The 15865-nt window shown below is 44.3% G+C and overlaps 1 protein-coding gene across 2 annotated transcripts in view; it reads left to right on the forward strand.

The window, feature by feature from the left end:
- CC2D2A (coiled-coil and C2 domain containing 2A) overlaps nucleotides 1-15865 on the forward strand; it is a 121951-nt gene that overhangs the window by 93054 nt on the left and 13032 nt on the right. For both annotated transcript variants that reach the window (XM_088836515.1, XM_088836517.1), the window contains 3 exons: nucleotides 4867-5043; nucleotides 10290-10493; nucleotides 14033-14122. In XM_088836515.1, coding sequence (XP_088692641.1) covers nucleotides 4867-5043; nucleotides 10290-10493; nucleotides 14033-14122 — 471 coding nt within the window. The remainder of the gene's footprint in view (nucleotides 1-4866; nucleotides 5044-10289; nucleotides 10494-14032; nucleotides 14123-15865) is intronic.

Below are 15865 nucleotides of genomic sequence, written 5' to 3' on the forward strand. Positions count from 1 at the left end.
ACACAGCTCCAGAGGAGACAGTTTAATTCCACACGTGATGACCACCGAGAACAAATGCTGCCTCGGTCAGAGCCTCAGGCAAGACCCAGAACAAAACTCCAGTGTGAGAGACTTGAATTGGTTGGAATATCAGGAATCATTTGGCATTGCAATCTTCCCTAGACCAAAGGGACTGTCTATAGGTGATGCTGCAGTTATATGCTTGCCAGAAACTCTACAGTACTTTCCTCTTGGACTAGATTTGAAATGAAAAACAGAATTTAAAGAGCACATCATTTTGCAAATCCTACTGCCCATGTTATTCGGCATCACACTAGGAATGGTACTCAGAAGTATTACTCCAAATCTCTTCTTGATAAAGGAGTAAACTTCTTTACCATATTCTGGTAACGACCACACTGGTTGAGTCCCCTAGAAGCACGCACCTCACTGCCCTTTCTAGGTAAGCCTGCTCTCCTTCCAATAGCTCTGTCATCAATTTCTTCTTTAAACTGTGCCATAAGCCAAGTTCCTCCCTGTTGTTGTTGCTACTGCCTAGTCGCTAAGTCGGAGAAGGCAGTGGCAAGCCACTCCAGTACTCTTGCCTAGAAAATCGCATGGATGGAGGAGTCTGGTGGGCTGCAGTCCGTGGGGTCGCTAAGGGTCAGACACGACTGAGCAACTTCACTTTCACTTTTCACTTTCACACATTGGAGAAGGAAATGGCAACCCACTCCAGTGTTCTTGCCTGGAGAATCCCAGGGATGGGGGAGCCTGATGGGCTGCCGTCTATGGGGTCACACAGAGTTGGACACGACTGAAGTGACGCAGCAGCAGCAGTCACTAAGTCTGACTCTTTGCAGCCCTATGTGCTATAACCCGCCAGGGCTCTCTGTCTGTGGGATTCTCCAGGCAAGAATACTGGAGTGGGTTGCCATTTCTTTCTCCAGGACATCTTTCCAACCCAGGGATCAAACCTGCATCTTCTGCATTGGCAGGCAGATCCTTTGCCACAGACTTCTTTTGCCAATTGAGTTGTGAGGTTTAATTAAGGTGACAAACTAGCTGGAAATGCTATATGATATGTGCCTGATAAATACAATTATTTCTATTATTACTGGGCTTCCCTGGTGGCCTACTTATTTCTATTATTATTACTGAATCAGAATTCTATTCATTTTGTGTGGCTCCAAACCAAGATCTATGAATAATGGGTTCCAGGGAGGAACTTGGGTTTCCCAGGTGGCTCCGTGGTAAAGAATCCGCCTGCCAATGCAAGAAATGCAGGTCCCATCCTTGGATCGGGAAGATCCCCTGGAGGAGGAACTGGCAACCCACACCAGTATTCTTGCCTGGAAAATTCCATGGACAAAGAAGCCTGGTGGGCTACAGTCCATGGGGTCGCACAGTCAGACACGACTGAGCTACTGTGCATGCACTCATGCACTGGTAGGGAGATAACTGGTATCCAGTGTACTGAGGCCAGGAAAGCTGCCAATGCCCTACAATGCCCAGGCCTGCCTCCATAACAGAGCCATCCAGTCCCAACACCGACAGTGCCCAGGGTGAGAAACTCTGTCTTAAGTGCTTACACTGCAACTATTTGGAGATGGTGCCCATTGCCTCCTGGCTCATCTGTTATTTCAGCTGAAGTTTATACGGCGCTGTGTTTACACTCTTCTTCCCCCTGCATCCTCTCATCTGCCTGGTTCAGGCTTTAGGGAAACTCTACCCAGGTAAGTGTCAATCACTCAGTTGTATCCGACTCTTTGTGACCCCATGGAATGTAGCCCACCAGGCTCTTCTGTCCATGGGATTCTCCAGGCAAGAATACTGGAGTGGGTTGCCATTTCCTTCTCCAGGGGATCGTCCTGACCGAGGGATTGAACCTGGGTCTCCCGCATGGCAGACAGACTCTTTACCAACTGAGCCACCAGGGAAGACCCATCAAAGCAAGGAGGAAAATAAATAAGAGCTTATTTCATTCCTCTCTAAACTACCGCACAATTACACTCATCTCACATGCTAGTAAAGTCATGCTCAAAATTCTCCAAGCCAGGCTTCAGCAGTATGTAAACCGTGAACTCCCAGATGTTCAAGCAGGTTTTAGAAAAGGCAGAGGCACCAGAGATCAAATTGCCAACATCCGCTGGATCATGGAGAAAGCAAGAGAGTTTCAGAAAAACATCTATTTCTGCTTCATTGACTATGCCAAAGCCTTTGACTGTGTCGATCACAATAAACTGTGGAACATTCTGAAAGAGATGGGAATACCAGACCACCTGACCTGCCTCTTGAGAAACCTGTATGCAGGTCAGGAAGCAACAGTTAGAACTGGACATGGAACAACAGACTGGTTCCAAATAGGAAAAGGTGTACGTCAAGGTTGTATATTGTCACCTTATTTAACTTATATGCAGAGTACATCATGAGGAACGCTGGGCTGGAAGAAGCACAAGCTGGAATCAAGATTGCTTGGAGAAAGATCAATAACCTCAGATATGCAGATGACACTACCCTTATGGCAGAAAGTGAAGAGGAACTCAAAAGCCTCTTGATGAAAGTGAAAGAGGAGAGTGAAAAGGTTGGCTTGAAGCTCAACATTCAGAAAACGAAGATCATGGCATCTGGTCCCATCACTTCATGGGAAATAGATGGAAAAACAGTGGAAACAGTGTCAGACTTTATTTTTTGGGCTCCAAAATCACTGCGGATGCTGATTGCAGCCATGAAATTAAAAGACGCTTACTCCTTGGAAGGAAAGTTATGACCAACCTTGATAGTATATTAAAAAGCAGAGACATTACTTTGCCAACCAAGGTCCGTCTAGTCAAGGCAATGGTTTTTCCCATGGTCATGTATGGATGTGAGAGTTGGACTGTGAAGAAGGCTGATCGCCGAAGAATCGATGCTTTTGAACTGTGGTGTTGGAGAAGACTCTTGAGAGTCCCTTATACTGCAAGGAGATCCAACCAGTCCATTCTAAAGGAGATCAATCCTGAATGTTCATTGGAGGGACTGATGCTAAAGCTGAAACTGCAATACTTTGGCCACCTCATGCAACGAGTTGACTCACTGGAAAAGACTCTGATGCTGGGAAAGGTTGGGGGCGGGAGGAAAAGGGGACGACGGAGAATGAGATGGCTGGATGGCATCACCAACTCTGTAGACATGAGTTTGAGTGTACTCCGGGAGTTTGTGATGGACAGGGAGGCCTGGCGTGCTGTGATTCATGGGGTCGCGGAGAGTCGGACACGACTGAGCGACTGAACTGAACTGAACTAGAGGACACAGTCACTGAAAGTTTCCGTTCTTTCTGTCTTCTGAGAAATAAATGTCGCAGAAGACTGAAATAAGAATTGGATTCTTTGAAAATCTGTGAGTTTCAAATTCTAGCCCTGAGTAGTTTCATGGCACCAGACAGTCTTTCGTAAACTTGATTGTTTTGACTACAAAGGTGTAAAAAGTTCTGCCTTTCTGAACCTCTGTGTAAGCTAGGTCATTTTATGTGAGTGGCTTGTAATTCAATCAGCCTGCCTTTATTGAGCTCCTCCTCTGTATGTACACAAAACACTGCTATATATTAGAGAAGGGTGATACAAAAGGGAACACAATACAGATTCTGTGTGCAGAGAACAATAATCTAAAAGCATATGATAAATAAGCACACAACAAGGCCTGGCAGAATGTGTCAGAATGAAAGAAGCAAGCTGCATGTCAGGCTGGCAGAGATGACAAAACAAACCATGAAGGACAGTATCTGACCTGAGCCTTGAAAAATGATTCAAATTCTAAAATGTGGAGACAGGGAGCTGGGCATCCCAGCAAAGGGGACAGGCTGCCAGCGAACACTTGCCATGGGCCAGGCATTTTTCATAGTGGATTCATTAATCCACTCAACACACATAATTACCCTACAAAGCAGGTACTATTATTGTTTCCTTTTTACAAATGCACAAGTTGAGTCACTCTGGGTTTAACCCAGGATTTGAACCCAGGCGACCTAGTGTGGGAAAGATTGAAGGCAGGAGGAGAGGGGACAGCAGAGGATGAGGTGGCTGGATGGCATCACTGACTCAGTGGACATGAGTCTGAGTGAGCTCAGGGAGCTGGTGATGGACAGGGAGGCCTGGCGAGCTGCGGTCCGCAGGGTCGCAAAGAGGACATGGGGGACGCGGCTGAGCGGCTGAGCAACCACCGCCCAGTGTTGGTATCAGTTTGCACAACTAGCACACACTCTGCTGAGCCACGCAGAGCGGGCAAGGAGAGAGACAGCATGCTGAGGGGCCTCAAGGAGACAAGCCAGAGAGATGGGTGGGCCCTGAAAACCAGTCGGAGCAGCTGCTACTGAATTCAGCACATCACGGGGAGCTGACTTGCCTTTGAACTTCTCTTGGAAAATCACCAGGATGCTTCAGTTCAGTTCAGTTGCTCAGTCGTGTCCAACTCTTTGCAACCCCATGGACTGCAGCGCGCCAGGCCTCCCTGTCCATCACGAACCTCCGGAGCTTGATCAAACTCAAGTCCATCAAGTCGCTGCCATCCAGCCATCTCATCCTCTGTTGTCCCCTTCTCCTCCCGCCTTCAGTCTTTCCCAGCATCAGGGTCCTTTCCAGTGAGTCAGCTCTTTGCATCAGGTGGCCTAAGTACTGGAGTTTCAGCGTCAGCACCAGTCCTTCCAATGAATATTGAGGACTGATTTCTTTTAGGATTGACTGGTTGGATCTCCTTGCAGTCCAAGGGACTCTCAAGAGTCTTCTCCAGCACCACAGTTCAGAAGCATCACTTCTTCAGTGCTCAGCCCTCTTTATAGTCCAACTCTCACATCCACACATGACCACTCTCACTCTCTCACCAGGATGCTTACTAATTGTATTTTCTTCACAGATCGATGGAACGTTTAAGATCGACATTCCCCCAGTGCTCCTGGGCTACAGTAAGGAGCGAAGCGTGATGATGGAGCGAGGTTTTGACTCTGTCCGAAGCCTGAGTGAAGGCTCTTACATCACCCTGTTCATTACCTTGGAGCCTCAGCTGGTTCCCGGGGAGTCGGTTCGAGAAAAGGTAACTGTGTACTCTTTGGAATCCCATATGAGATGCGGACGAAATGTGAGAGAGGCTTGCTAGGCTATGCTTTCGTACAATTGGACTGAACAGATAAGCAGAGGATTCCTTTCTTGAGCATCTATTATTACATTCGGAGGGGAGCTTCCAAACCAGGAGAGCAGACCATGACTGAGGCCAACAGGCCGAAAACCAGAGGGGCCTTTGCACTGGGCATTTTTCCCAGACAACTGACCTCTTATTGCAGGAGTTTTAAGAGCCCTGTGGCCTTTCTTCCTTAAAATGAGATATCTAAGCTGTCAGCTGCTGCCTTCAGTGGCTTTTCACTGCCCCACTGTGGCTGTGGGTGGCATTTCTCTTAGACCTCCAAAGCGCAGGCTTAAGAAAATCCCTCTGAAATGCAAACTCAGCGGCTCCTTGTGCACTGACAGGACCCTGGCGTCCTAAACACACAGCAGAAGAAACGACCGCTGAGGGAGCCCCCTACAGGTTTTTCAGGAGAGGTTCTTGCCCTAAACAGTAGGGACCCTAACCTGGAATTGTTTTCCTGCTCAACAGCAACTGCCAGGATCACCAGATTAGTCTCCCTTCCACCACATCCCACGCTGAGCCATACCATGCGACTTTTCTTAGGTGATTCACTCACGGAATCGTCTAAGAAAATCAGTAGTAACTCCTGAAACTCTTATTTTAACACCCCTACTTTGTCTTGGTAAAAACAAAAGTGTTTTAAAGTAGATTATTTCTGTTAATGAACTCTTCCTCTTATTTTATTTTTTTCTTTCTTGCTTCTGATAGATGGGTGACATGCTTAAGAAGGTACCATGTATTTTGTTTTGCTGTTCATCAGTCAATGGTTATTGAGATTTAATCACCTGCTTCTGTCCTCTGCCTCGTTATAGAAGCTGCTGGGTCCTAATGTATATGTCATCCCTTGGCCGGGAACTACAGACGTCTGCAGCTCATGTCTAGTTTTGTCTCTGGGCCCAATTCATCTTGTCAGAAAGATTCTTATTTAGCTCTGAATCTGGAAGTCACATGTCAGAACGTCACCTGCATACTGGAAGCCACCTCCATTGTTTCCAAGCCCATAAAACCCATGAGCTGCTTCTTACAGAAGCAGTGTGGCTATGACAGGTATTTCTGGCCAGTGGAGCTGCCACAGTATAGGTAGTCAAAGAGAGGGGGAAATAAAAAGAAAACATTAAATTTTCTGTAAATATTCAATTAACCAAAAGTTAGGGAATTGAGCCAGCTAAGAATCTTCCAAATTTCATGCTGAATCAATTGTGAATCTGTTGGTTCTACCTTTATTTGTTTTATAATGAATAACCCCAATCCTTTTAGTATCAGCTTTCGCTTGGCACTTCTTAGATTACCAACTTAGCATTTGTTGTTGTCGTTTAGTTGCTCAGTCGTGTCCGACTCTTTTGCAACTCCATGGACTGTAGCCTGCCAGACTCCTCTGTCCATGGAATTCTCCAGCAAGAATACTGGGGTGGGTTGCCATTTTCTTCTCCAGGGCATCTTCCCAACCCAGGGATTGAACCTGTGTCTACTGCACTAGAAAGCAGATTCTTTACCACTGAGAAACCATGGAAGCCCTTACCAGTTTAGCATGCTGCTGCTGCTGCTAAGTCACTTCAGTCGTGTCCGACTCTGTGCGACCCCATAGACGGAAGCCCACCAGGCTCCCCCGTCCCTGGGATTCTCCAGGCAAGAACACTGGAGTGGGTTGCCATTTCCTTCTCCAATGTGTGAAAGTGAAAGTGAAGTCGCTCAGTCGTGTCCGACCCTTAGCGACCCCAGGGACTGCAGCCCACCAGGCTCCTCCATCCATGGGATTTTCTAGGCAAGAGCACTGGAGTGGCTTGCCATTGGCTGCTTCAGCCCATTAAATGGTAATCCTGGTCATCTAAACAGGTATTAACGACCACTGAGATACCTGTTACACGTTTACCTTATGCATGCTCGGTGCAGAGAACACAAAATGACTCAGACGCCCGTCCTGCTCCCAAGAAGCCCTGGCTATGGAGTCAAAATACACAGCAGATGTTCAGGTCCAAGAGGCAGAAAAAGTTTTATATTGGGTTGGCCAAAATGTTCATTCATGTTTTACCATAACAGTTTGCAGAAAACCCAAACGAACTTTTTGGCCATCCCAGTACATGCTTGTTTCAATTTGGAATGCCAGGAGTCGGTGCCGACCCCAGATGCTCACTGTTTTCTCTGGACAGTGCCCACAGGTGCCTCTCTCTAGTGCCTCCCTGGCACATGGTGTCTATCCCTATAGGACCTCTGGCCAAGTATTAGTATTTTAGGCCCCTGATTCCTTACTAATAGTCTCCCTCTAGACTAGCTTACTCCTTGGAAGCAAAGTTATGACCAATCTAGACAGCATATTAAAAAGCAGAGAAATTACTTTGCCAACAAAGGTCCGTCTAGTCAAGGCTATGGTTTTTCTAGCGGTCATGCATGGATGTAAGAGTTGGACTATAAAGAAAGCTGAGTGCCCAAGAATTGATGCTTTTGAACTGTGTGTTGGAGAAGATTCTTGAGAGTCCCTTGGACTACAAGAAGATTCAACCAGTCCATCCAAAAGGAGATCAGTCCTGTGTGTTCATTGGAAGGACTGATGTTGAAGCTGTAACTCCAATACTTTGGCCACCTGATGACAAGAGCTGAGTCATCTGAAAAGACCCTGATGCTGGGAAAGATTGAGGGCAGGAGGAGAAGGGGACGACAGAGGATGAGATGGCTGGATGGCATCACCGACTCAATGGACATGGGTTTGGGTGGACTCCAGGAGTTGGTGATGGACAGGGAGGCCTGGTGTGCTGCAGTTCATTGGGTTTAAAAGAGTTGGACACAACTGAGCGACTGAACTGAACTGAACTGAACTAGACTAGAAGTCTGTTGAGGGGTCTGCCTTATATACATTTATCCAGACTGCCTCAAACCCTTTAGACTTTCAGCAAATATTTTTCAAATAATTGAATAGATGGATAAATATATAAATTAAGGAGTTTAAAGGAAGCAGGGATGAATTCAAAAAGGTGTTTTTTTTCACATCACCTTTGTTTCATAATTTTCGATCTCTATAAGGTTATGATTATTTCTACCCTAAGCGTCTGTGACACACCCATACTGAAGTTTTATGAGCTTACTTTTTTTCATTTACTTATAAATTCATCATGACACCTATTTGATAGCTACCGAGTCTTGGCACTGTGCTGAATACGTGGTCATAATGACGATGGTGTAATGACAGTGTTAAGATTCAGATGTAAGTGGACGTCTCGTGAGAATACCCAGGAGGTTTTTGGAGATTCCTCCATCCTACCTCCCCCCAATTTCTTAGAGAACAGCCATCAGATCAGAAACAGGAACCACAGTCCAGCTCCAATATAAGTCAAGAACAGTCCAAGCTCATGAGGGAGGGGATGTCTGTATACTTATGGCTGATTTATGTTGTTGTAGAGCAGAAACCAACACAATATTGTAAAGCAATTATCCTCCAATTAAATTTTTTTTAAAAAAAGCCATAACTTATGGAATAGAAAAAGAACAATTTTATATTCCAGGTCCTGTTAAAAGTCATGAAATAGTGATGGGATGTTATCTGTGCTCTCACACATTCACTTGGTAACACTTATTAAACACTTTACCATGTGCTGGCTAGTGTCCTCGCTACTGAGGATTAAAGAAAAGAAACTAGAGCAAAACAAAATCCCTGACTCCAAGAGTCCTACTCTGTGAGGGAGACAGCATAATCCAATATATCAGCAGCTTTAAATGCTAAAATAAATAAAAAGTATGAAGGGGATGTCTGGAGGTATTTCCCTACTCAAAAAAAAAAAACTTTCAAGCACTGCCTGGAATGTAAACCTTACTTAAAAGTTGACTTTCTAGTAAAATTTTGTGTTTGTCAAGGTAAGTAATCAACCATACGTAAATTTTTATAAGAAGCAACAAAAATCTTGTAAGAACACTTAAATATCTGCTTCATTCATGCTACTTTTTAGCAACGCCAAGGGAAAATGACACCGTATGTCCAGAAACAAGTGAAATCTTCTGTTTCATCTGCTTGAGTTACTTTAAAAAGTCTGAGATTTGGCTCAGCTTGGATCAGAGAACCACTTTTAAACACACTTTATAAATGTATAAGTATTACACAGTTCACATTTCTAGTTCTCCTTCCTTTTACTTCAGGCTCATTACTGCTATTTATTCCACTGGCTATGGACTAAAACCTGTTAACACATCCATATATGCTTGTTGCTTCCCAGTGGCTAAGCAGTAAAGAAGCTGCCTGCCAATGCAGGAGACGCAGGTTCGATCCCAGGTCGGGAAGATCCCCTGGAGAAAGAAATGGCAACCCATTCCAGTATTCTTGCCTGGGAAATCCCATGAACAGAGGAGCCTGGCGGGCTACAGTCCATGGGGTCACAAAGAGCTGGACGCAATTGAGCACAGATGGATGGATATATACTTATAGATGTGTTGTCCTTTTAGCATGAGCTGCTTTAGCTTTGCACTTGAGACATTAGGTTTCTGAGTCCCTCTAATACCAACATCAAAATACACGTAAAACTATTGCTTGGACTCATGAATCAGAATTAGTACATCACAGCTTAATTTTTATGTGTTGCTCTATTAATCTAATACCTTCCATATGGCTGTGTGCCTAATGATTACCTTCTTATTGTTGCTCAGTCACTCAGTCGTGTCTGACTCTTTGCAACAGCCTGGACTTCAGAACGCCAGGTTTCCCTGTCCTTCACCATCTCCCAGGATTTGCTCAAACGCATGTCCATTGAGTTGGTGATGCCACCCAACCATCTCATCCTCTGCTGCCCACTTCTCCTCCGGCCTTCAATCTTTCCCAGCATCAGGGTCTTTTCCAATGAGTCAGTTCTTCTCATCAGGTGGCCAAAGTATTGGAGCTTCAGTGTCAGCATCAGTCCTTCCAATGAACATTCAGGACTGATTTCCTTTAGGATGGACTGGTTGGATCTCCTTTCAATGCCATTGAATATATTTTAAGTATTTGAAGCATCCATCTGATTTTTAGATTATAAATACAATTAAATAAGGCTTCAGGAACACCGGGGCATGACAGTGTTGTTAAAGGGGGGTGTCACCGAATCACACCTCCTGAAGCACATGTTGAGTCCACGTTGACTGCGGGACCCGAACAGGTTCCACTGTATCTCCTGTAATCATACATGTCTGTCCTTTTGAAGTTTGACTCTCAGGAAGATGAGAAATTGCTTCAAGCAACAGAGAAGTTTCGAGCTGAGTGCACCTTGAAGTTCCCCACCCGGCAGTGCCTTACCACAGTGGTTGACATTAGCGGGAAGACCGTCTTCGTCACTCGTTATCTCAAGCCTTTAAACCCTCCTCAGGAGCTCCTTAATGCTTACCCCAACAACCCCCAGGCAACAGCAGTAAGTATTTCATAGCAAATCAGTGTCGGTGCTTACAAGATTTTAAAATTCAGTATGTGAAAGTCGCTCAGTTGTGTCTGACGCTTTGTGAACCCATGGACTGTATGTAGCCTGCCAGGCTCCTCTATCCATGGAATTCTCTGGGCCAGAATACTGGAGTGGGTAGCCATTCTCTTCTCCAGGGGATCCTCCCAACCCAGGTATCGAACCCAGGTCTCCCGCATTGCAGGCAGATTCTTTACCAGCTGAGCCACAGGGAAGCCCAAAATTCAGTATGTTACCCTCTTAATTACCAGACTTCAAGGTACTTAGGATAGTAACTATGTCAAGAACATTAGTGAGTAATGATTAAGATTCTGTTTAGCACCATGAGGCTTCCTTTCCTTACAAAAGTCTGAAGGTACCAGCAAGGATAATAACCCTTGCTCCATTCGTTCAGTGAGTTGATTAATTATTGAGTGCTTACTGTGGCCCTGACACTACACTGGATGCTGGAAAATTAACACCTGGAAGACACTCCCCATGAGTACAGCATTTAGGACATCACCACAAAGCACATCCCTCAGTTCAGTTCAGTTCAGTTCAGTCGCTCAGTCGTGTCCGACTCTCCGCGACCCCATGAATCACAGCACGCCAGGCCTCCCTGTCCATCACCAACTCCCGGAGTTCACTCAAACTCATGTCCATCGAGTCGGTGATGCCATCCAGCCATCTCATTCTCCGTCGTCCCCTTCTCCTCCCGCCCCCAACCAGCACATCCCTACCAGGCTATTAAATGCGCATCGTTCTCTGCCTATAAATCACCACACCTGTCACAGTCTCAAATGAACAGAACTGTATGTTGAATAGGCTACTCTTTTTTTCCTTTCCAGCTTATTTATTTTATATATAAACATGTTGCACCGTCTCTTTTTTTAACTTCTTTTTAATTTTTTTCAAATTATGAAAATAGGATAATACATTTATAGGAGACTGGGAAAATACAGAACATATAGTGCCACTATATATTACAATTATTTTTTTAAGTAGATACATTAAGATTTTTAGTTGGAGTTTCAATATCAAACTCTCAAAAATTAATTGAATGAATATATAGAGACATAGAAGGATATAGTAGACCTGAAAAGCACAATGAACCAATTCAAGACAATTAAGACTTATTAATTAGGATAGGATACAAATGCTATTCAAATTCCCATAGACTGTAAACTAGGAGACACTGGAACATATCCAGGGACATAGGACCAGGTACAAAACTTTCATGATCTAAAGGTATTAAAATCATACAAAGTCTTGAACAGGCTATTCTTAAGTGAACACTGTAAACTCATAACTGTCTTTGGAGAGTGGATTGTAAGACAGTAACTCCTGCTAGTGAGTTATTAATATAGCAATTTAGGGACAGAGAAGGAAGACTCTCAGAAAATCCTAGATACAACACATAATGACAGGTAAAGAAAACAGGAAATCTGTGTAGAATTCAACAAGTATTTGGGTTTCCCTGGTGGCTCAGACAGTAAAGAATCCACCTGCAATGCAGGAGACCTGGGTTTGATCCTAGGTCGGGAAGATGACCTGGAGAAGGAAACGGCTACCCACTCCAGTATTCTTGCCTGGAGAATCCCATGGACAAAGGAGCCTGGTAGGCTACAGTCCATGTTGCAAAGAGTCAGACATCACTGAGCAACTGACACTTTCTTTCACTTTCAACAAGCATTGTCTTCATAGAAATAAAAGCTGTGTGGTTGAAAAATCAAGATAAAACAAAAATCCTAAAAAACATGTATATATGTCAGGATGGATTGATGAGAGTATGTTAATGCTCTAGATTTTCCAAAGGCAAAGATAAATGTTTTTAACTTTATAAAGAAAGTGAAAGTGAAGTCACACAGTCATGTCCGACTCTCTGCGACCCCATGGACTGTAGCCTACCAGGCTCCTCCATTCATGGGATTTTCCAGGCAAGAGTAATGGACTGGGTTGCCATTTCCTTCTCCAGGGAATCTTCCCAACCCAGGGATCAAACCCGGGTCTCCTGCATTGCAGGCAGACACTTTACAGTCTAAGCCACCAGGAAAGCCCAACTTCAGAGTTTAAGTTAAATATTCATATTGAAATTTCTAGATTAACAACTTAAAAGAATCTTAAAAATTGGGTATAACTTCCAAACTAGCAGAAGATAAAATAACACAATGGGGTCAAGAGAGTGAGGAGGGGAAAAACACACAAAAAGTGTGAAAAATAAAAAGTACAGAATAAGGCAGTAGAAATAGTCTAAATATTACCAGTAACACAGTGAGAGTGAAGGGATTAAGCTTTCCAGTTAAAACACAAAGACTGTAAAGCTAGATTTTTAAAACAGTTTGTGGAACTTGACACACTGATTCCAATATTTATATAGCAGCGCAAAGAGCCAAAAATAGCAAAATAATCCTGCAGAGTAAGAAGAGCTCAGTGGGAAGATCTACCATGTCATACAGTCACTAAGGGTAAAATCGTACCGACACACAGATAAAGAGAAAGACGGAAGAGAATTTAAAAATCCAGAATAGGGCTACGCAAATATGACCCACTCAAACCTGATGTATGACAGAGCTGGCACTGAAATTAGTAAAGGAAAAACTGTTACATAAATCGTACTGGGATCACTGATTTTACACATGGAAAAAAAGATAAAAATCAATTCTTGCTTCACACCATTCAACAGATAGACTGAGAACTTAAATATGAAAGGCATTTTTATCCATAAGACCTGATATAGGAAGACCCTTAAACAAGCCAGAAATAAGCACTGACTATAAAGAGAAAGAATAAATTTGACCACATTAGAACTGAGAACCTGAGTTTAACAAAACACAGCACGAAGGGAATGAAAAGACAAGCCACAGTCGTGAGCGAACAGTCACAGCTTGTATGACAGACAAAAGAACAGTAACTAAAACACATATTTTTAAAACTACAAAGCGACTTTAAAGTGTACAAGATACTTAAATACAAAGTCACAGAAGTGGAAGCATGAAGGGCCAATAAGCATATAAAGAGACGTTCGTCCTCCTTAGTAATTACAGAAATGTGAATGGCAGCCACAGCGATGCAACAGTCTTGGCTTCTAAATACCACCGTCCTCTATCTAAATGCAAAGAGTTGGACACGACTTAGCGACTGAACAACAGCCATCTAAACAGAGCCAGGATGTATTAGAGAAACGGGTGCTCAGGAAAATGAAAGACGATCCTGGAGAGTCCTAACAGTAAGGGGAAAGGAAACAGAAGATGAGGACATTTCAAAGACTCACAAGAGCCTTCTGTAAAAGGCTTCCTTCATCTGTAAAAGATGGATAATAACAGTAGTCTCCCTCGGGATGTTTGGAGAGGATTAAACGAGATACTATTAACACAACACTTAGTTAGCACTTGTGAGGATTCATTTTGTTCACATAAATGTCTGTGATACATGAAATTATCTTGCAAGAAATGAGGTAGAGGATCCAGCTTTCTATTTTACTGGGAAGAGAGTTATAGCTACTTTTGTTTAAACAGGAACTGGTGGCCCGATACGTGTCTCTGATTCCTTTCTTGCCCGACACCGTCTCCTTTGCTGGCGTCTGTGACCTGTGGAGCACTTCTGATGTAAGTATTCTTCCTCATAGACAAGCCAGCTTCATGGAACATCAGTAAATGGCTTAATTTTAAATGGCAACACCCGTTAGTCATTACAAAAGTCTACACGGCCATCTGTTTAACAGAATGAACTACATTCATTCTGAAGTACTTTTTTCCTCCTGGTTCAATCTACCCAAACTTCAGCAGTTAAGCAAAAACTAATTATTTGTGCTTACACACACACACACACCCCTACCTCAGATGTCTTAATGCTGATTTGTCCCCCAAAGTTTTATTCATAAAATAATCAAAATCACATTTTATATTACATTGGGAATTGCATATTCCTTAATTTACGGGGGCTTCTTAAGGCATGTCATTATTCATTCAGCAAGTATTTCTTGGTCTCCTGTCACATGTCAGACACTGTACAGAGTTCAGGCTATGAGCAAAATAAACACGGCCTCTGACGTCTTGGAACTTACAATCAATGTATGCTAGCTACATAGAATTCCAAATGAGTCTTCAATGGTATAAACACGTATTATCACTGGTATTCATTTGGCCTCTGGATCTCAGGTACTGTGTTGGCATAAAGTTGAACTGTGATATACAACTCCCTTTGAAGGATAGCTCTAAAAGGAAGAAACTGAAGCACACTTTAAACCATTTGTTCCCCAATATGTTTTGGAAACGCAGTGTTGCCAGTTTTAGAGATAAAATTTCACAGCCTTGAGATACGTCAAAGAAGACATACAACGAATAGAGGAGCTCTGTGCTCCAGAGCCAGACTGGCTTTCCACTTCCGAGGTTTGCTTCATCTCTCTGTGCCTCCACTTCCTCCTCTGTAAAATGGGGAGATGAGAGCATGGCCTTCAAAGGGTTATTCCAGGATCCATTGAACTGACTCACGCGGTGTGCTTCAAAAACAGTGTAGCAGCTGGGGTGGGAGGACAGGACGTGGACAGGCAGAGCACAGGATTTCCGGGGCAACGAAAACACAGCACACGACACCACGATGACCGATCTGTCAAACCCACAGAATGCACGACACCGAGAGGGAGCCCTGCATGTAAACCACGGTCTCTAGCTGATCATGGTGTGTCAGTGTAGGTTCACCAGCTCTAACACGTGTCCCGCTGGCTGGGGACGTTGATGGAGGGGGCAGGCTGTGCATGTGTGGGAACAGGAGAACACGGGAACTATCTGTAGCTTCTTTCCAGCGTTGCTGTGAAGCTAGAACTGCTCGAGAAAACAAAGTCTTTAAAAGAAAGTGTTAGCACATAGACGGAGAAGGCAATGGCAAGCCACTCCAGTACTCTTGCCTAGAAAATCCCATGGATGGAGGAGCCTGGTGGGCTGCAGTCCGTGGGGTCGCTACTAGTCGGACACGACTGAGCTACTTCACTTTCACTTTTCACTTTCACACATTGGAGAAGGAAATGGCAACCCACTCCAGTGTTCTTGCCTGGAGAATCCCAGGGACGGGGGAGCCTGGTGGGCTTCCGTCTATGGGGTCACACAGAGTCGGACACGACTGAAGTGACTTAGCAGCCGCAGCAGCAGCAGCAGCACATAGAGGTGGAGAAGGAAATGGCAACCCACTCCAGTGTTCTTGCCTAGAGAATCCCGGGGACGGGGAGCCTGGTGGGCTGCTGTCTATGGGGTCGCACAGAGTCAGACACGACTGACGTGACTTAGCAGCAGCAGCAGCAGCAGCACACAGAGGGCTATCATATATAAGTTCAACATGAAAACTGAAACTTTGAA

Source organism: Moschus berezovskii, chromosome 5 (assembly GCF_049115385.1).
Source record: "Moschus berezovskii isolate FMDL1 chromosome 5, NW_MosBer_1.0, whole genome shotgun sequence".
NCBI classification, from domain to species: Eukaryota; Metazoa; Chordata; class Mammalia; order Artiodactyla; family Moschidae; genus Moschus; species Moschus berezovskii.